The sequence below is a fragment of the Lampris incognitus genome, chromosome 20 (genome assembly GCF_029633865.1).
Source record: "Lampris incognitus isolate fLamInc1 chromosome 20, fLamInc1.hap2, whole genome shotgun sequence".
Classification (NCBI taxonomy): Eukaryota; Metazoa; Chordata; class Actinopteri; order Lampriformes; family Lampridae; genus Lampris; species Lampris incognitus.
In genome coordinates, this window is record NC_079230.1 from 24150079 (window position 1) to 24171853 (window position 21775).

Here is a 21775-nt window from a genome sequence, read left to right on the forward strand (position 1 = left end):
CTTTGTTTACCTTTTGGGGGACTTCCAGAGCCAACTCTTATTTGTTGGGGTGCTAGCTCAACGGGTGTTGAGACTCATGGGAAATGAAGTTCTCGGCGTTTATAACACAACCCTAATGCTGGAGTTTACATTGTGAATGTAATTCATTAGGGCTTTGGCTGTTTTGGGTTTTGTTTTCGTCATTAAACTGCTACTAGTTAAGTTTTAACTAACTCTGTTCATTCACACGCAAAGATTTACACATGGGTTATTTCATCCAAAATATTTACTTAGTCATTGATTGTATGTGAACAGCTTTCCAAAGTTTATCTTTTCAAATTCGTTTATGTTGCCAATTTGATATATTTAACACGCACGCCCACACGTATGCACACACACACACATATGCACACACATACATGATAAACCCAATTTTACTTCCAGCCGCTGGTTTTATCAAGTCGTCAAAATCCAGTTGTGATTAAAGCGCGGTCGGCCACTGACTTCATTCACTGCAGTACTGTGGGGTTTGGCTAAGGAGAACTTGCATTGTCCAATCAAAATGTGAAAAAAAAAAGAAAAAAACGTATGGGTTATTTACGGCCCATTGCTGCTTTGTACAAGACTTGATTTGTATTTTTTTTCCTTTCATTTTGTGTTTGTTGCATTGTACAGGCTGTTACGTTAACATTAGATCATATCTTCCTGATTTGTAAAAAATAAATAAATAAAACTGACAGTATGCACTGATGGACCTGACACTGGGCAAAGAATCCATAAAGAAAAAAAATCTGTTTCCTTTTTATGACATTTTATTGAGTAGGAAAAAAAATCCAGTCACTGACATGTTATTGCAATCTCGCATACTTACAGTCACACCTTTTCAAAACGTGGTAGATTAATTGCTTCTTAAGGCCAATAGTGTTTTCGTGCTGCTGTTGAGTTAAAAATGGCGGCTGCCCTGCTGTGTGAATAACCGACACGCCTCCTTCCTGTTCGACGGAGGGGTCAAGAGTTCAGCGGTCAACGTAAGAGGACAAAGTGTGTCCAGAAACTGAAAGTAGAAAAATAAACAAACAATAAAAAAAAAACACACACACACACACACACAAAAACCCAGAACAAGTGAATGTGCTCTCTCGCCGACCTAAATAACTGCATGAAAACTACATCTGACTTCATGAGCCAAATTTTGACGAACACCACTGTCGCATCGTCTGTTTTGCTTACTAGTCTCTGTTCAGATATAAACAAGTCGTCAGACGGCTAACTCGGACCCTGAGTCTCTTTCCATGCTGTGCAGAAATTTCTCACAAACATGGTCAACGTACTTCCGTTTCGTCACAGCAGGGATAAGCTCGGTTGTCCGCAATGTAAAAAAACAAAACAAAACCGTCACCTTCGGTTGTGGCCGTGATCACAGTTTTGCGTTTCGACACAGTGTAATACAGACGTTGTCATTGACATTTCTGTTCCTGTTGTCAGACAACAGGACCAGTAAGTTACTTGGCCGATGGTTGCAAAATGCTAACAGCCCTGAAATTACCGTTAGCCAGTTAGCATTTTGTGACCCTTGATCAAATCACTTCACTAGTCGTCCAGTCGTCTGACAACACAAACATGTCAACGACAACCCCTGTGCTGGTATAGGCTGTGTTGAAACTCAAAATAAGTGAACACAGACGCAATCCAAGGCGACCTTTTTTCTTTTTCTTTTTTTTACATTTCGGGTAACGGGAGTACAGACCTTTTGCCCTTCTATGACGACGCGACAGTACGTTGGGCATGTCTGAAACTTTTTTATGGTCCCAACATGCTTCCAGGCCCATCCGGGTTACTTTAAACAGGCACGAGGAAGCTTAAATTAAGCAGACTGAAATTTGGACCACGGCGCGTGTTCGAAATAAGCCATTTCCATGGCTGAATTGCAACTTGGGGTAAAAAGTAACCGTGAGGTGAAACGGCAGCGATAAGAAGCTACAAAATGACAATATTAAATACATGTTAAGTGTTCATACACAAGAGTTGTGGTTTCCCATTAAAGCAACAACACAGCTCGGCTCAGCATTTCTTATCCTTAAAACCAAAGTGCAGCAATTGATAATATGACTGTTGTGTGTGTGTGTGTGTGCGCGCGCGCACATGCGTGTGCGTGTGTGTACGCTTAAAGAAAGTGAAGTGATGACTTCAACAGATGAAAACTTAAACCTAAGGGGGAAAAACAAAAACACGACAGAAGAGACAAACTGACAGACTAGAAAAGTAAAAGTTTGGTCGAGCTTCATTCAAATATACATCTTAACTTCACACGCGCACGCACACATACGGTGTATCCGATATCAACGTGTTGGTGTCGTTCCCATGACATCATAATTAATGTTGCTCTAGGACCATCATTGCAACAGACCAATCATGTTGTGATGTCATGCCTTCGTGACTCAGGGGGGAGAAGACTGTTGTGGGTTAGCTATCGGTTAAGTCAAATAAGGTTGAATCAGTTCATCTGGACACAACGTTTATTGAGAGAAACGTTCCATCACTCATCTAAGTGACCTCTTCAGTCTAAACTGACTGCTGGTATCACCACCCTTATAATACAGTTGCATAACGACCAAAACCAACGACCAGTTTCATCGGTTAAGGTTGGCTCAGGTTAGGGTAAGGGAAGTGTTAAGGTAAGGGAAGTGTTAGGTTGGCTATCGGGTCAGGTTAGGGTAAGGGAAGTGTTAGGTTGGCTATCGGGTCAGGTTAGGGTAAGGGAAGTGTTAGGGTAAGGTTCAGTTGAGGTTACGTTAGGTTAGCTTTGGTATTTTTCTGGTCTTTTCCCCCCCAAGTTGCAAAGGCATGACATCACAACAACGTGATTGGTCCGTTGCAACGATGGTCCTGGAGCAACATTAATTACGATGTCATGGGAACAACACTAACACGGCGATATCAGATCATGCCATACATAGGGTCCTTCAAATATGCCAGAAACGAAGGGAAATAAAACCCAGACGATTAAAAAAATAACCAGAGGTTCTTTGTACATTTGATTGTAACAACTGTTGACATGTTTTTCTCAAACAATACACACTCCCCTCCAGAATAAGGTTAAAAGCATTACGCTACAGTTTGCTTGGAAAAAAAAACATGATCACACATTCAACTGAAATGGCTCAGTAACAAATAAATAAATAAATAGTAGAGACGGGACAAACTTCAATACAAGTCACAGGTGCAGGACTTCCACATCTGTTCACTCGTCTTTGCAGGAAAAAAAAAACTATGCTTAAAAAAATAAAATAAAATCGACGAAACCATTTTGCTCCTATCTCACTTATAAATACACCAGGAACAAATGCTTGTGGGTGAGAGACCGCCATCTTCACCAACATCTCCAGTAAATCCCAGTGTCTGCTACTGCATCCAACTTTGACCTAGTGCTTACACGAATGACAAAACAAGCCTAGTTTAAAAAAGAAAAAAAAAAACACAAAAAAAAACAATAAAAAGGAACATTATAAGCCAACATTGTTTAGAAGTGCTTGTCACATGGTAAAACACAGACGTCCACTGTTTTAGCTTAAAAATCCCAGATTTCAGCTATGTTAAAATTCTAGACCTGGATACGCTCCCTCCCTCCTCCATCCCGAGCCTCTCAGAAGGAATGTCGGTGGACATTTAGCTGGTGCTCGCCGATTCCACTTTGCTGGGTCCAGTCGTCTCTTAAAGACTTAAGACGTTTCTAATGAACTGCTGTGGTTGGGGGAGTGATTGGGGGTGGCGGTTGGAGGGGGGGGTTAGCGTCGGCTGATTGGAATCGGGAAATCGGCAGTGGTGCCACAGAGGCAAACCGTTGGGGCAGCGAACCTAGAAAGAGCACTCGGTATTTGAAATAGTAATCATTTTCTCTGAGGGTCTCAAAGGTCGGGGTCTGAGGAGAGACAGGCAGAGAGAGACGGGGGAACTCTGTGGTGGCTGGTTTTTTGTTTTTTTCGGGGGGGGGGGGCTTACAGTGAGAGAGACAGAGACAAGGAGGTCACTGGAGTGAAGAGGGAGTGAAGGAAGGTGAGCAGCAATTTGTTCAGAGTGTTTTTTTCAACACTCTCCTCTGTCTCCCCCCCACTACCCACCACCACCACCACCACTCACTCTCACACGTGAACACGCACACACCCCTGGCAGAGCGGCCTCAGAACTTCTTGGGCCCCCAGGCAGAGGCCTGTTTAGGGGCCACACCGGTCCCAAAGGTGGGGAAGTCCTCAGCACTGCTCATGTCTGGAGCCTAGAAGACACAAAACGTGATGAGGAATTTCAGCATGTTTACCGTGACGTGGACACAAAGCGATGTCATCCTGAAATGTAGATGTGATCAGTGATTTAAACCAGTGGTTCTCAATCAGGTCCTCAGGGTCCTACTGGTTTTCTATTCTACTAGGTGGTTCATTACATTCACCCATTTTGGATATTTCAGCCATTTGATCACAACAGGTGAATATAATAAACTACCTGGCAGAATCAAAATCCAGTAGTACTGGGGGTCCGTGAGGGCCTGATTGAGAACCACTGGTTTAAACGACTAATGAGGCACAGTAATTGTCATTATACCTTTAAAGAGTAATGAAACACACTGGTTTCAGTCTGACTTAACATTGTGAACTAAATAAGAGGCATAAGAGAGGGATGGAGGCTGACAGACCAAAGAGAATTCCAGTCGCCTGCTCATTCAGCGACTTGCCTGACTGGCCCCTGCTAAGGACAGAAATTCTGTTGGGTTGAATTTCCAACCACCAAACATTATAAACTACTCAGGCCACCTACTATATCGCCAAATCCAACAGGGCCAGAATTTGCAGGATTTTCCAAACTCATTCCATTGGAGAGGCCAACAGCATCAGTTTTTGTTTTTCTTTCAAGATGGCCATTAGAACCAGTGCTAAAAGACTTCAACCTCCTATTTGGGAACTAACAACTCTATAGCATGAAAGTTCCAGTGTTAAATTGCATTTTAATATAGATAATGATGTCAGGTGAGAACCTTGTTTCGCACCTTGTTTCCTGGTGCGTTCCAGGGGGCATCCCGTACCACAAAACCCTTAGCTGGACCGCCGCTGCTATCGTCTACTCCTCCTCCTGCTGCTCCCCCTCCGCCGTAGCGAGACGGCGGCTTCATGTAGGCTGCCATGGTCTCCGTCTCTGTCACGCTCAGCATCTGGGGAGGAGAAGCAATGAGAGAGGGACATCCATTGAACTCTTTTCCTTCACAATCACACTAGCTTAGCGTGCACACACACATTCAATCAAATCATACTCCAAGCAACACCCACTACGTCAGGGTTGGCTGGGCAGGAGGAGTGCGAGCGGTTCGGGCCTGATGGGCCTGGATGACTCATGTGTTCCTCCGGGGCTCCTCCGGGGTTGCTGTGCTTTGGGCTCCAGCTGTTCTTGTGGTCGTGGGGTGTCTGCACAACTGCGGGGCCCGTGGGTGGCTACAGAGCCTGTCTGCTGCCCAGAGGCACTACGATGAGTCACGGATCTCAGACACTAGAATTTATTGGGACTAATCCTGTGCACTCACAGGTGGACACGTCACAATATACTTACTGCTAGCATCTGCCTCACACACTCCCTCAAACATTCTCTGGATCACATCCTTCTTCTTAGCCCCCCCCCCTTTTTCTGTCTCCTCCTTTATTGCTATAACTGCTATCCTAAATTGATATTGATGAGCTCGACTTAATTCTGTTTTGTCGAACACATTTCGGCGTCTGATCTATATCTGTATTATCAGATATAGGTCAGACACTGAAATGTGTTCATGTTGTCATTTTTCGTTTCTCAGTTTCCTTGTTTCATGTGTGGGGATTGTCCCCCTCTCGCAGAAGCGAAGCTGATTGTTTAGCTCATCTATCATGCTGAAGAGGGGGACCGGTGGGGGCTATAAATGTGTAACAAAAACCTTGTGCTCTTTTCATCCCACAGACCATCCAAAGGGCTGAGTTATGAGTGGTTCTTGATAATTAACAAAGATCGCCTTTGCAGGTGGAGAACCTGACCTCCACTTGCAGATTAACTGTCTAGGACACATTGGCATGTAAATTCCCTGTGTTGTATGCCAAGCCTGCCAACAGCACAGGTTTAAAACAAAAAAATCTCTTCCTTTCACTTGATCCACTGGTGCAAAAGGATGTAGAGGTCCTGCAACAGCCAACCAGTAATCCAATGGCTGTGTGCCTGTCAAAGCGCCCTTGTACAAAAGGCTTGAATCTCTCACCTGCTTGCTGACTAAGTGCAAGTTGCTTTCACGCTAGTGACCCGGGCCTGGATCTGAGTACGCTTGACCCCAAAGTCAAGTTCGCTTGAGTAGTGTGAACACTGTGTACCGGATCCATTTGAATAGGTGGTCACGGGTACGGTTCATGTGTACTCAGATACAGTTCACATCAGGTGTGAAAACAACAGTACCAAAACACCGAAGTGGACTGCTGTGCTAGAGAGGTGTTTGTCAAAGCCGCCTGTCTCCTCCAAAATCTGTGTATGGGCGCAGCACGCACCGATCTCATATGTAGATACACAAGTGTCCTCTGGTACGGAGCAACATTACCCATGTGAAGCTGACCGGCAGGGTGGGGCCATCGTACTCAGGCACGGTACAAAGCAATTGTACCTAATGTAGAAACGCCATCAGCGTTTACACAGTGTCATGGTTTGTAATGAATATCAAATGAGAAAACATGTAGCCCATCTAAACCCTTGTTCCAGTTTTTTTCCATGGTCTCTATCTGCCAATTTTGAACGTTTTCTAAAAAGAACTCCTACTCGTTTTCCAGCTCAAAATCCCATCCTTTTTTCTAGACCTTAATTTCTCTCCTGAGAGGATTGTGATTGTTTTTCATGATCACTGCGGCTAAAGATTATCCTTTCATACCAGCTAACATGTGTTCAGTCATCTTAAATGGGACCAAGTGACATTTTCAAGTATTGCGTGGATTTCCTGGACAAGCTGTCAAATTCATTTTATGTTGTTTCCCACTTGCGGCTCAGTGGCGCAGTGGTTTGCGTGGTCGCCTCACAGCAAGAAGGTCCTGGGTTCGAGCCCCGTGGTAGTCCAACCTTGGGGGTCGTCCTCTGTGTGGAGTTTGCATGTTCTCCCCGTGTCTGTGTGGCTTTCCTCTGGGTGCTCCGGTTTCCTCCCACAGTCCGAAGACATGTAGGTCAGGTGACTTGGCCGCACTAAATTGTCCCTAGGTGTGAATGTGTGTATGTGTGTCGGCCCTGTGTTGGTCTGGCGGCCTGCCTCCCTGCCTGCCGCCCAGTGACTGCTGGGATAGGCTCCAGCATCCCCGCGACCCTGAGAGCAGGATAAGCGGTTTGGATAATGGATGGATGGACGTTTCCCACTTTACAATGTCTATCCTATGGAAGCTTCTACGTGGCACGAGACTGCAGCCGGAAAAAAAAAAACTTGCTTATCTAAAAGAGTTCCCCTCTCTCTATGAACTCACATATTCTTCCTCCAGGTTGAGGAGGTGGTCTATGGCGTTGTCCACCGTTTCAGGCAACCCCATCACTGTCACTTTGTCAGGCTCATCAGAGCCAGGCTGAGGAAAGCGGATGTCCACCTGATCACAGCAGAAATAAAAAAATGTTAACGACAGAAATTCATTTCAGTGAATAGAAGAACAGGAAATGAACATCTCTGCTTTTCTGTTGTGGATAACTCTTATTTCTGCCAAACTGCGCTTCCCAAAGTGTTGCATATTTGCTTACATTGAAGATACTATGTGTAATATTTTGGCTTTCCTGAGGGATAATCTGATTCCATTTAATTGCAGTGAACTGACATCTACTGACAAAACTGGAAAATGTTGATATCATCAAACATGTTATATATCCACTACATTTCTGTTTGATTAGTTTGTCCTGTCTATTTTGTTTTGATCAAAACTGCCCCTTCTCCCACACACATACACACACACACACACACACACCTTGAATTCCTCCATCAGCTTGCGGATGGCCTTTCCGCGTGCACCAATAATGCGGGCGTGCGTGCGCGGGTCCAGGTGGACATCTTGGCTCACCATCTCCTGCAGCTCGGCCACCAGCTGCTGGATGGCCTGACGAGCCTCTTCCACGTTCTGCTCGTACCCTGAGATCACTATCAAATCCTGGGAGGAGGAGATGTTTGGCAGACGTGGTGTACGAGGAGCAAGAAAAGGAAAGGTATGTGTGAATCTGAAGCGAGGCAAAACAATGCAGAAAGGGTACAGTCACACACGAGCGAAATTAACGTTGGAGAATATTCGCCTCCCATTTATTCCAAGGAAGAGAATGGGCGAATACAACCTTCACTTCCAGTGGTGAAGGAAATTTGCATCTTCGCTTCGCGTGGAGTTCAACTTTGGTAAACTTTGACTGGCAAATCCGCAGCCCCAACCAGTAGTAAAGAAGTGTGTGTGGTTGACCCCACTTGGCTGTAACTGGCTGTAGTTTTCTTAGCCAGTCAGGATGGAATTTTTTATTGTTGCTTTGTCTAACCCCCCGGTATTGTATGACATTGCCTGTGAAAATTACAAACTGCCCCGCAAGAACGGTGCTGCCTGGCTGGCAGTGATTTGGGAGACTGGCATTGAACATAAATAAATGGAGAATTTATAATAACATTAATTCATATTTCGTAATATATAAAAATAATTTGTATATCAATGTTCAACAATTAAGTGAAACCATGTATTTCTCTTTCTCTAGACTCCAGTGTACATTTTCCCGTTGCAAAATCAACAACCACTTGTGTGTGATGACAACCACAACCACTCAAACGGACTACAAACCAGCGAACTGATTTCCGTGTGCGTCACATCCTACACTGCCCACATTCAGCACTACAAAATACGAATTTCGTCTCAGCAGGCGACGGTCATTCGCCTGCACTCGCGCATGTGTGACTGTAGCCTAAAGCTGGCCAGGAACCGCTGCACTGACCAGCGAAACAACGGCAATTTCTTCTAATATCCTGCAGCCAGAACACGCAGACAGACAAACATGCACATACAGAGAGAGATACCTGATGTTCATCTCCTTTATCGGGGAACTGGATGTTGACGTCATGGTCTTTTCTGATTTGAGAGATAACAGCTCCTTTACGGCCAATAATTTTGGGATGGAACTTGGGATCCACAGACATGGTGACTTTGAAGCTGCGCAGGGCCTGCAGAAAGACATTGTACGTCATCTGGCATCACATGGACGTGAATATATTCAAGGTGTACCCATCTGAGAATGCCTTTTCACTTCCCATTTGTGGTGTACAAGCATCATAGCCACTTGAGTTTCATAAAGGTAGTGAAAGTGATCCTGAAACAGGTTGTTTTGATAAAGTACTTGCGTTTGTTTCTTTTTTGAGATTAAAATGGCAACGAGTTAAACTCTCCAAAAAATACAATTACTCCTCTAAAGCTGTTGTACGCAAATGGGGAATGGGCTGCATTTATGTAGAGCTCTTCTATCTGCAACAGCCACTCAAAGTGTTTTATTATCAATACCTCACACACACACACTCATATACTAATGACGGTAACACACCATGCAAGGTAACAACCAGCTCATCAGGAGCAGTTAGAGGTTAGGTGCCTTTCTCAGGGACGCCTCGACATTTTTGCAAGAGCCCATGACTGAACCGGCAACCCTCCAGTTGCTGGATGACCTGCTCTACTTCCTGAGTACAGCCACTGCTGTACACAAAAAATCTTTCTCCAGTCCATTATCTTGTATCTTGTTAGTTTTTAGTTATTAGAGCATGAGTGTCTGTAATAGGACCCAATTTGCCCTCGGGGATGAATAAAGTATTCTGATTCTGGTTCTGATGAACTATGTAATTGTATTTATTCTTTAAAGTATATTTGATATTGAAATGATTGGTGTTACAAATTATGGCTGAATCTCTAATCCAGAAGGATTTAAGATGCATCCATGAGCATGGGGGAGTGTACGTTTCAGGGTCCCACTAATAAAGGTGAATTTCTACTCAGCCATCACCTCAATTTTGTCATAAAATAAGAAACTTGTTGATTTTTTTTCTCCCCATTTCTCCCAATTGTACTTGGCCAATTACCCCACTCTTCCGAGCCGTCCCAGTCGCTGCTCCGCCCCCTCTGCCGATCCGGGAGGGCTGCAGACTGCCACATGCTTCCTCCGATGCATGCGGAGTCGTCAGCTGCTTCTTTTCACCTGACAGTGAGAAGTTTCGCCAGGGGGACACGGCGCATGGGAGGATCACGCCGCCGCCCCCCCCCCCCAAACAGGCGCCCCAGCCAACCAGAGGAGGCGCTAGTGCAGCAACCAGGACATATATCCACATCCGGCTTCTCACCCGCAGACACAGCCAATTGTGTCTGCAGGGACGCCCGACCAAGCCGGAGGTAACACGGGGATTCAAACTGGTGATCCCCATGTTGGCAGGCAACGAAATAGACTGCCATGCCACCCGCATGCCCCTGTTGATTGGTTTTTGCCACAGTTTCAGAAATGATCAGATTCGGAGCCTTGGGGCCCCAGCAATATTTCAATGTCAATATTTCAGTTATCTCCATTATTCCATTAACTGTAAAAGGGTCATGTAAGAGGAAAGTACCCGGGGAAGAAAAGAAGTAAGGGTGATAAGCGAGGTAGAAAGCAACTTTTTATTTTTAAATCTATTTTTTCAAAGACGAGAATGAAGAGAGCAGAGTGAACTTGATGCTTGGTTTAGGCAGTGTGTGTGTCTGTTTGTGTGTGTGGGTGTGTGTGTGTGTGTGTTATATCCCACCCTGTCCTCCTGTTCTGCCTGCAGTTCTTTGACTCGCTCCAGCAGGCCCAGTTTGGCTCGCTCTACATTGGCCACCTGGCCCGTCACCCTGATCACATCCCACTGCTGCTCTGGTTGAGGCACCCAGATGTTCACCTGCACACACAAACACACACAACACACACCTGTTTTAAGATAATCATCTTTGCTTCTCTACTTTATAAGAAATTAAGGCAAATCCAATAAAAATACTAGTTAATAAAAAGATAAACTACAGTTTTTGTAAGCACTTCTTATCATGTAATTAAAGAGATATTTGCATCAAAATCCGACTTTTCCTGTTGTAAATCGATGTGAGGAATGTGGATGCGACCGATGAGACAAATGGTAGCCCTAAAATCACATTTATGGCCAGACGAGAGATATCGGCGGTCGTGTAACTGATTTCCGGTTGGGGAAAATGTGGCAACTGGCCGCGTCACGTATTACCTTTAACATAGAGGGCGTGTCCTTAGCGGGACACTATAAAAGCGGAGACGCACCCTTTTGGCTCGAAGGAATACGGCTGTATTGGCTGAGCAACATATTCATGAGGCGAGTAGTCAACTTCCACTGAGAAAGAGGACTCGTCTTCCACTTCCACATCCTCAACCTCAAAGCTGCTGTCGGTGGTCTCGTCGCTCGCTTTTTTTTTTGGTAAAGTGACGACAGAGCAGGAAGGGGGCTGTCACCAGTGAATTTCTCATTTTTCCACGGCAACCAGCAAGCGGTTTAGCCCCAGTGTTTCGCCCACCAAGCCACACCCACACGACCACCCTGAATTTCAGTAGCCAATAGCTATGAAATCATAAAACCACACCGACCTTTCAGTTGTAATTCAAACCACCTGTGTTAAAATGTGCTCAGAAACCGCATGAAGTATCTCTTTAAGCATCATGAAGGTACAAATGGACAATTTGACGCCAATTATTTCGAAAAGGCCTATTTCTGTGAACTGCTTCACCACCCACCTCCAACCCCCTGATTATCTGGACAATGGTGAAGCATTTGCAGAAGTTAAACACCCTGCACCTCTGGTGAAATCTACAGCCGGCTTGTGTGTTCATGCGTCATGCACCTGTGCAACAAATCCACTTCATTTCAACAGTTCAAACTTCTGTTCATCACCCGCCTCTCACTGAAAACACAGCTTGTGTGCAAAGTCGTGCACCATGCGTTTCTGCCTTAAAGTGACAGGAGGCAACTTTTTTGCTTTAACTTATCATAAAGTAAGTGTTGACTGCACAGTGTAATGGCTGTAGGATAACGACACCAGCAGCATTTAGACTGGTTCCCTATAAACCTGACAATCTTCATCTTACTGTGCAATTCTGTCTGCCATCGGGGTACGATCTCACGGGAAAATGAAGGCTCGATTCACGACACAAAGGAAGTGTGTCAATCATTGCGCAACCAAAATAGGAAGAGGATAGCACTTTTGTTTCCCCGGTAGCTATCCCAGGTAGGGTTGGGTACCGAACTTGGTGCGTTAAGGGTACTGACCACATTACATCGGTACTACAGAGTATCTATTCACGTTAGATCAATCTGCAAAATTTCAGCACCTTGAGAGCGGGTTGCATTGTAAATTAAAATAAATATTGATAAGATTCCTTCAGAGCCTTTTAAAAAAATCCCTCCTAGTTTACCACTTGTTACAAGTGCGCATCAGGATGAGAGAGTATACATTAGAGAGAGAGAGAGAGAGAGAGAGAGAAAGAGACTATGTTACCCCTCCCCCAAATCTACAGCTTGTTAAAGTCCAACACAGTCAGGGCAATGGTGAGCCAAAAATTGCTCATTTGTTTTTGTTTCTTTTAATCTAATATTTGGGCGACACGGTGGCACAGTGGTTAGTGCGGTCACCTCACAGCAAGAAGGTCCTGGGTTCGAGCCCCGGGGATAGTCCAACCTTAGGGATCGTCGTGGGTCGTCCTCTGTGTGGAGTTTGCACATTCTCCCCGTGTCTGCGTGGGTTTCCTCTGGGTGCTCCAGTTTCCTCCCACAGTCCAAAGACATGTAGGTCAGCCATACTAAAATTGTCCCTAGGTGTGAATGTGTGTGTGTGTGTGGGCCCTGTGATGGTCTGGCGGCCTGTCCAGGGTGTCTCCCCGCCTGCCGCTCAATGACTGCTGGGATAGGCTCCATTATCCCCGCAACCCTGAGTACGGATAAGTGGTTTGGATAAATGAATAATCTAATATTTTCCCCCCATTTTCCCAATCCCACTATAGTAACTAACCTCGCTGTTAAAACTCCTAGATCAGGATATGTGCTTCCTCCAAGACACACGCAACGCTATGCCCTGGCGACTGTGACAGGCTGGAGGTTGTAAGGACGGGTTTGGGAGGGGCGAGGGAAGTAGGGAGGGGGTTTATTTTGTGTGGTGTGTTACAACAAAATGTCCTAAATAAATAACTAGATAGATCTAGATAGAAAGACCGATAGATAAAAGTGTTGAAATTGAGAAGTTTGGACTTATTTTTTACAGCTGAAATTACATTTTTGCTATTACAGAGAGAGTACCGGAAAAAGGTACCGGTACTGAATTCCAGGTACCACTACAAATCTGAACGGTACCCAACCCTAATCCCCAGTAGCGGAAATGGCGGAACAACCGAACTGACAGTGGAAACTCTACCCGGCAAGAGAAAAAGAACCCCGTTGAAGGAAGAGGCAAATAAGGAGCAGAGGGACAGTGATAGAAACAGAGGTAGAACAAGAGTGAACCTCGGATGGGCATTCACTCGGTGGAGCAAGCTCCGCTGTTGTATTGAACTCTGTTTCACCATCGAGATCTGCTGCCCCCTAGCTAGATGAAAGCATTCAAATGGAAACAGGTTAGTTATCGGATACAATTAGTTTAAGATAAGCATCAGGTTAAGCTTAGGGTTAGGTTGAGGTTAGGTTAAAGTTAATCAAGCGTCCCAGTGTTGTATCCAGCTCTGGCTAGGGGGAAACAGATCTTGACAGGGAAACAGAGTTTGGGACTAGAGAGGGTTCCAAACCAACAGCCAGTTGGCATTCTTTCTACTGGATCAGCAAGTAACACAACCTGCCTACTTATTAATATTACTGCATGTTTTACTCTGCCTTTACCATGGCACTGAGATCTGGGTTTCTAGTTCAAACTGAGATTCTGATGGTTGTTTCTTGCTTTGGACAGTAGCCAGGCTGCTAATAAACGGAAATTGATCCGGTTCTCTTTGCAACAGCGGCGCAAACAATAATACCAATTGGAAATGCTAGGGAGGGGAAGTTTAAAAGTTGCCTACTACCACTTTAACAACAGTATTGGTCTGTTTCTATACCATGTCTTCTATCTGGCCAACGGGTGGCACCAGAGGGACCACCAACCTCATACTCCTCCATCATCTTCCTGATGCCACTCCCCTTCTGGCCGATGATGTAGCGATGCAACTCATAAGACACGTCCACGTCCTCTGTTATGGGCACCAGTGCCTGAAGGGACCGGCCGGGGGTGGCAAGGGGTACAGACAGCGTGTGGAAGAGACAGAGTGAGCCAGAAGGCAACACAGAAGATGGAGGAAGGAAGATCAATGACAGGGAAAGGGAAAAGAAGAAGAAACAAGACAGGATGGGGGAAAAGAGAACAGAAAAAGATTGCAGAAAGGTTGGTTCATTTCAGCGGGTATCAGAAGTAATTTGGTCCACACAAAGAAAGAATATGAAAGCTTGTAAACATTAGTTGTAGCGGTTGGGACAAAGCTAAATGTTGCATACCAGCAGGGCCGCCTTGGCCAGCTCACATTTCTCTGCCCTCCCGGAGATGGTGATGATGTCACACTTGCGGGGGACATATTCTGTATCTGGACTGGCTTCGCCATTTTCCTGTGGTGGGGCGTCCTGGCCTGGGATTTTAACCATGAAAAAGGCATTGAAACCTCTGACAAGTCCCCCCCCCCCACACAATAGAAAATAGATCTAAACAAATATGGGATGAACATTCATTGTTTACAGACAAGACTTCATTTCATTTTGAGTGACAATGACAATGTTTTGTGACACAGGAAATGCTTCCCATCAGTCTTTTCTAGTTCTATAAATCATGAAAGCCACTGCCAACTAACGTAAGAACACTAAATCCATACAGATGCACATTTCTTGTGTGCTGCGTGTGTGTTTCTTACCTGTGTTGCTGTCGTCTCTCTCTGGGAATTTGACCTGGACCTCATGCTCCCGGGTAATGTGCTGGATGCGGCAACCTTTAGGTCCCATGACAGCTCGGTGGTAGCGCTGGGGGATGGCCACCTCCAAGGTTACTTGGGACTCCTGGAGGGGAAAGGTTGGGGGGGGGGGATGGAGACAGTCAGGTAATAATTATTACCTCAATGCTATTATAATAGCATTGAGCATCTCACACACACATACCTTTTGGGGCTCTTTAAGAAATGGAGTAGCCTAATTAGACCTTGCAAGTGGATCACAATGTGAGGACACCTGTCTTGACAACGATCCAGTTTGCTACTAACACAAAGAGAATCTTGAAGTTTATGATATTTTAATCATTTGGTATATTTTAAACTGATTTTATTCTGAGTCTAACTCCGGCATTGATTCTTGTGGATGTCATTCAAGAAAAGACAGACTGACACAGGTTGTTTAAATTGCCAAATATTCTCTACATTCACTTTAGTAATTTAACAATCGTTTGGAAAAGCACTTGGCAAACAGATGCAACCACTTTCGGTTCAATACACTTGAGGTCACTAGGTCTATTCAAGAACTTGAAATTTCAATGTTCATTTGCAAATAATTTGGCATTCATTCTTAGTCATTGTTTAGGGTTGAATGTGAAAACCACCTCGAGCCACAATTTGTGACGTTCCAGTTCAAGTACAGGGAAAAATGGCCCATAGCAAGTTGCCACTGGTCAGCACCTTGTTTAGCTGAATATTCCAAGTTTGGTGGGGGGGGGGCAAAAGCAACCCAAAACATTTGTTGCATATGTGGTGAACACAGTCATCCCCCCCCCCCCACACACACACAATCTCATCCCTCTCTCTCTCTTTCGTCCTCTCCCTCCGTCTCCCTCTGTCTCCCTCTCTCACCAGGTCCTCGATGATCTCCTGGATGCGTCTCTTGGCTGCCTCCACACAGTCCTTTGCTCCTTTCAGTGTGACGCGTTGGCTCTGGGCACCGGTGCGGGGGAAACTGACGGCCACGCCTCCGTACTCCTCAGCTAGCTCCCGCAGCACCTGGCCCCGCCGGCACACAAAGTAACGGTGGTGACGCACCTCCACCACCATGCTGTCTTCCACCACATCATCCTGGGGGGGGGGGGGGGGGGAGAAAGAGGGGAAAATCTTTTTTTAGACAATCAAAATTATTTAAAGTGGATAGAACCAGCAAAATGTTTCAAGGTAGAGAGAGGCTCTCATAACGAATACATGGATGACCACTGTTTGTGTGGTCTTTTAAACCTGCCATAGTCGTGTTTTTATTTTGCCTAGCAGGAAGTTTTTTTTATAATCCTATCGGTGTATCCTGTATCACACCTGAATAAATTAGTCATTTTCATCTCTTCTATACCCTTTTTACTCTTGTATTTCACACAAAAGAGAATTTGTAGGAAGGCTGAAGATCTGTGTAGGTAGTTACCAGGTTTTTAACCAGGGTCTCCAGCTCTTTCTGAGCCAGTCGGACAGCTTCCTCCCTCCCCACAATAGTGATCAGCTCCTGCTCCGAGTCATCTGGTGATGGGAAAATGATGCGGGCGCCCGTCCGGTCCCGTACTCGCCGGATGTTGGCCCCACCTCGGCCAATCAGGAATTTGTGGTACTCGGGCTTGGCCTGCAGCTCGACCGTGAAATTGTTGACTTGCTGCAGGGACAGGAAGTTCACCGTCAAGTTCAAGGTCACGTTAACTGACAGCCAAGTCGGTTTACGTCAACTATGGATTTGTCCTGCTGAGATGCTCTCCAGGAAGACATGAACACAACGTTCTCACTAAACACAACACTCAGAACTAACACCTTCTCCACTCCACTCCAACCTTTTAACATCATGTGTGAAGAAGAACCCACACACCCAAGATAATCAAAATATCTAAATCTAAAATTTGCAAGTATTACATATTTCAATCACTTTAGGTATGAGGTAGAGCACGTGAAAGGAGGAATAGCATAAAAAAATGAAGTAACTGAAAAGGTGATCAGAAATCATGTCTTGCTTGAATCATTGTTCTATCGCTCATATCCAAAGTAACATACAATGAGTTGACAGTGGGATTTGTTGTTCTACAAATACCCCTCAAAAGCACACACAGCTTCTCCTAGGACTGGTCCTGTGACCTTCTGGTTATGGAACAGTATATCTAATCATTAAACCACAGTTACCATCTGAGCCTCTTCTCAATGACTCACTTCTTCCCAGTCAGTCATGACCTATGACTCACTTCTTTCTTCATCTTGCACCCATTGAGTCATGACTCAGACCATCCATCCATCTAAGTCAAGTCCATTTTATTTGTATAGCCATTATCACAAATTACAAATTTGCTTCAGGGGACTTTACAGCAATACAACATCCTGTCCTTAGACCCTCGCATCAGATAAGGAACAACTCCATAAAAACACCTCTTTATCCATCCATCCATCCATTATCTAAACCGCTTGCCCTGCTCTCAGGGTCGCGGGGATGCTGAAGCCTATCCTAGCAGTCATTGGGTGGCAGGTGGGGAGACATCCTGGGCAGGCCACCAGGCCATCACCTCTTTAGCAAGGAGGAAAAAATAGGAAGAAACCTCAGGGAGAGCAACAGAGGAGGGATCTCTCTCCCAAGACGGACAGACGCGCAATGGATGTTGTGCATTTTGTCATGACTATACCACATAGATCTACTCCCTCTCTCCTACCTTCTCTTCAGCCAGCTGCAACAGTTGTCTCTTGGCCTTCTCCACCTCCCCCGCCGGCCCCCGGATGGTGACCTTGTCTGAGCCGGAGCCCTCAGAGGGGAAGTGAATGTGGACACCCCCGCAATCCTCCATGATGGAGCGCACAAGACAGCCTTTTGAGCCGATCAGGGAGTTGTGCAGCTTGGCTGGAATGGCCACCTCTGTCTCCTTTATGTTAGCCTTGAGATGGCAGGGTGAGGTGAGGATTGAAATGTGGGTTAAGAGCGAAGACGTGATGAGGGCATGTTGACTGTCGTTTTGCATTTCTCTCAGAAAAACCACACAAGCTTCTGCCTATACGCTCACACACAGCTTGCTAATCATTATGAGATGGGGTGTGATGTGATGGTTTCTGACTCTGACTCTGAGAAAACATTTTCTGGGAGTAGAGTAAGGAAAATATTTCCTGATTGGAAAAAAATGTTTTTGAAGTGTTCTTAATGGGAAATCATTTTTTCTCGAAAAACACAACAACTTGGGAACATTGGTAACATTTTAAATGAAAACCATCGACCACTCCAATCTTCCAATCACATCAATTAAGTTATTTCAGATTGTTGCAGGGTTGTCATGGAAGCGGCAAAGGAAAAACACATAATCAAAGTTTTCTATGTAACCAGGAGTCCTTTCCAGGAAAATAAAATAGAATAATCCTCCAGTTCCTCTCACCATTTCTCTCTGGATGGCCAGGATTCGGTCTCTGGCGGCATCACAGTTGCTCTTCTTCCCTGTGATTACGATCATCTCCGAGTTACTGTTCTCCGTCGGCAGGTCTATCTTAGTGTTGGTTTCCTCTCGGATCTGGTGGGCACACACAAAATCTAATGGTCATTTTGTACCTAAAAATAAAATATAATGTTTATCCTGATAACAAGGTATCTTATCTGTTCTCTGGCCACTCCTTTTTCTTCTACATACATTGTGGTGCAAAAACTTAATCAAATACTACAGTATACAAACTAGTTCTACTATATTCCCCTATCTTGAACAATATTGCAATGAAATCCCTCCCCATTTATTTTTTCTCCCCAATTGTATCCAGCCAATTACCCCACTCTTCCGAGCGATCCTGGTCGCTGCTCCTCTCCCTCTGCTGATCCAGGGAGGGCTGCAGACTACCACATGTCTCCTCTGATACATGTGGAGTCGCCAGCCGCTTCTTTTCACCTGACAATGAGGAGTTTCACCAGAGGGACATAGCGCGTGGGAGGATCATACTATTCCCCCCAGTTCTCCCTCTCCCCTGAACAAGCGCCCCAAACGACCAGAAGAGGCATTAGTGCAGTGACCAGGACACATACCCACATCCGGCTTTCCACCTGCAGACACAGCCAATTGTGTCTGTAGGGGCGCCCGACCGAGCCGGAGGCAACACAGGGACTCAATCCGGCGATCCACATGTTGGTTGGCAATAGACCGCCACGCTACTCGGACGTTCTATTGCAATGAAATTTAATGAGAATTACGCTATCAACCTTTGCAAAATGTATTTATGACAATACTTCACAAAGAGCTAAAGGGCAAGTTTATCAAAAAATCTGTCTGTTTGAATTGATGAGGGCAAAAATGACTCATAGGTCGAATAAACACATCACATGCAAACATTTCCACTACGATGGTGTGGCAAAAGATTCTCTCATTTGAAATAAAAGAAATTCGACCAAGAGTCACACACTAAATACATTAAATCCGAGGGTAACGCAAAAGAGTATGTAGGAAGCTGAACCTGCAGTCCACTAACTTGCCTTCATGTAATCATGCTTGTGCTCAATGAGATTTGAGAATAACCAACAAAATTATACTGAGTTTTGGCAAATGCGCATTAGGTAAATGCTTTTAAATAATTTAAAATCTCACCTTTTTGATATTGGTGCCACCTTTGCCAATGATGTTTTTGTGAAATTGCTTGAAGATGGGAACTGAGAGCGAGAAGCTATTCTCTATCTACGAAAACATGAAAAATTAGATTACTGCTGAGTCAGTTAGAAAACTAACATATTTCTGAGTAATAGCAATTTGTGATTGTGTGTGTGTGCGTGTGTGTGTGTGTACTGTATCTGCATGTGTGTGAAAGGAGAGAAAGAGCAGTAGAAAAAGTGTATGAGAGAAAATGCGAGAGAAAGATTTTGTGTGTGTGTGCGTGTGTGTGTGTTGGCTCATACCAGGTCAGCTATGATTTTCTGGAGGAACTTGGCACATTTTTCCACCTCATTCTTTGGCCCTCTCAGTTGGACTATATCACTCTTCTGAGCCGGGTCAGGGAAATTAATGATGACCTGAAAACACCACAGTATGATGGCCACCACATTACACTAGAAATGAATCAGCAATCTATTTGTGATGATGCAGATGAAGCTAGATTAAATTAATTGAGTGACAGTGATGTTAGGCGGGGGGGGGGGGGGGGCTGGGGAGTACACTCACCTCAGGGAACTTGTCCCGAACTTCCTTGATCTTCTCTCCCTTCTGGCCAATGATGGTCCGATGGTATTTCTGCTCCACAATCAGGTCTTTAGTGCGCTCATTTTCCTGCTCAGGGGAAAAACAAAAGTGTGTGCGCTGCATTGAAATTGACTTTCTATGACAGATTATACAACATGAGAGAGATTATGACTATCCTTTTAAAAGCTGATTAAAACCAGCACACACAGCAAAACTTTTCACCATTTACCGTGACTAAACTCCAAAGAAGGGCTGAGGAATTCTGTTGGATCCAAACACTTTCTTATATTTTTTGGCACCATAAATGGTAAGATGGTGGCCAGCGCTGCCATGCTGCCAAAAAGTACTGCCAAAGAGCAGTAACAGTGCCAGTAGTGAAACTGAGAAATGTAGTAGAAATCGTAGAAAAACCTTTTGTCCATCAGTAACACACAATAGGTCATGCTGATATTTACCAGTCCTCTTTTGGTCAGGATAGAGGGAATATTACACATCGCACCTTTAAATTAAATTAATAAACACATTTAAGTCCCAGTTTTTGACCTATGGCCCCCAGCTCTACACCCCTGGTCCTCACCATCCTTTGGACCATCTCTATGAGCTCTCTGCGTGCCAGCTGGACCCCTTTCGGGTCCCCCTCGATCCGGACCAGGCCACTGCGCTCTGCATCCTGGGGAATTCGCACCGACACCTTATACTGCTCCTTGATTCGGTTTACTTAAAGGACAGCAAGAGCAAAAGACAGGAAGTATGATGAAGAGAGGTGAGGCGTTTTGAAAGCAATAAGGGGCGAGTATTTTTAAAGACAAACTGCAGTTGTGTTCAATTGTGCAAGGACCAATTTGAGTTTTAACCTCAAGGGTGAGGACATATTGGTTGATCCTCGGTTCTTCAAGGGTTTATTTTAGGATTTTAGGGTTAGGCCTTGGGTTTAAGGTTAAGGTTAGAATAATGTTTAAGGTTAAGCATGTTGTTCTGATGGTTGAGGTTAGGATTAGGGGATAGGGAATAACTGTAATGAATGGAGGCCCTCACAATTACCGAAAAATAAACATACGTGTGTGTGTGTGTGTGTGTGTGTTTGGGTTATGTGCCCAACTCACTGTTGGCTCCATTCTTTCCTATGAGGTGTCTGTGAAAGCGCTGGTCTATGATGATTTCAGTGTAGTCCATTCTCACCAGCTAAAGACAGAGAGCCAGATTAGGAATTGAAGAGAAAGACAGACAGACAGATTTCCCAGGGATTACCATACACAGGCTACACTGGTAGCACAGCAGCCATGCATGCTGTTAAATTTCTAACATTCTCTCACATTTTCACTGCATGCCAGTGTGAATTTATGTATGCTCCCTGAGGTGCTGTGGCATAACCCCCCTCCCTATCTTTGAAACCATACATGCTGCCTCTCTCTCGGATTGATTCCCGTCATAACAATCTTTCTGCTGAATCTAAATGTGGGTTCTCAGTCAAACTAAAGTACCCCTGTGAAAACCATAAATGTGTGTTTAGCTAATTGACAGTCCTCAGAGAGGGAAATCCCTGCACTGAGTCCATGTGAGGACAGGGTGATTCTGGCTGATGATGACTGCATTACACGCTCATACATCATATGGATCTCCCGAATAGT

At 44.9% G+C, this 21775-nt stretch overlaps 1 protein-coding gene across 1 annotated transcript in view; it reads right to left on the reverse strand.

The window, feature by feature from the left end:
• Positions 1-4129: 4129 nt before the first annotated feature.
• The window catches only part of hdlbpb (high density lipoprotein binding protein b), a 33286-nt gene continuing 15640 nt past the window's right edge, over positions 4130-21775 (reverse strand). The window contains exons 11-28 of the mRNA XM_056300373.1: positions 21251-21329; positions 20725-20864; positions 20130-20234; positions 19868-19981; positions 19563-19649; positions 18375-18506; positions 17667-17885; positions 16412-16633; positions 15862-16080; positions 14941-15082; positions 14534-14661; positions 14147-14251; positions 10772-10906; positions 9032-9175; positions 7956-8135; positions 7470-7586; positions 5015-5176; positions 4130-4249 (exon numbers count right to left, since the gene is read on the reverse strand). Of these exons, the coding sequence (XP_056156348.1) occupies positions 4157-4249; positions 5015-5176; positions 7470-7586; positions 7956-8135; positions 9032-9175; positions 10772-10906; positions 14147-14251; positions 14534-14661; positions 14941-15082; positions 15862-16080; positions 16412-16633; positions 17667-17885; positions 18375-18506; positions 19563-19649; positions 19868-19981; positions 20130-20234; positions 20725-20864; positions 21251-21329 (2523 nt within the window). The 3' untranslated portion in view covers positions 4130-4156. The remainder of the gene's footprint in view (positions 4250-5014; positions 5177-7469; positions 7587-7955; positions 8136-9031; positions 9176-10771; positions 10907-14146; positions 14252-14533; positions 14662-14940; positions 15083-15861; positions 16081-16411; positions 16634-17666; positions 17886-18374; positions 18507-19562; positions 19650-19867; positions 19982-20129; positions 20235-20724; positions 20865-21250; positions 21330-21775) is intronic.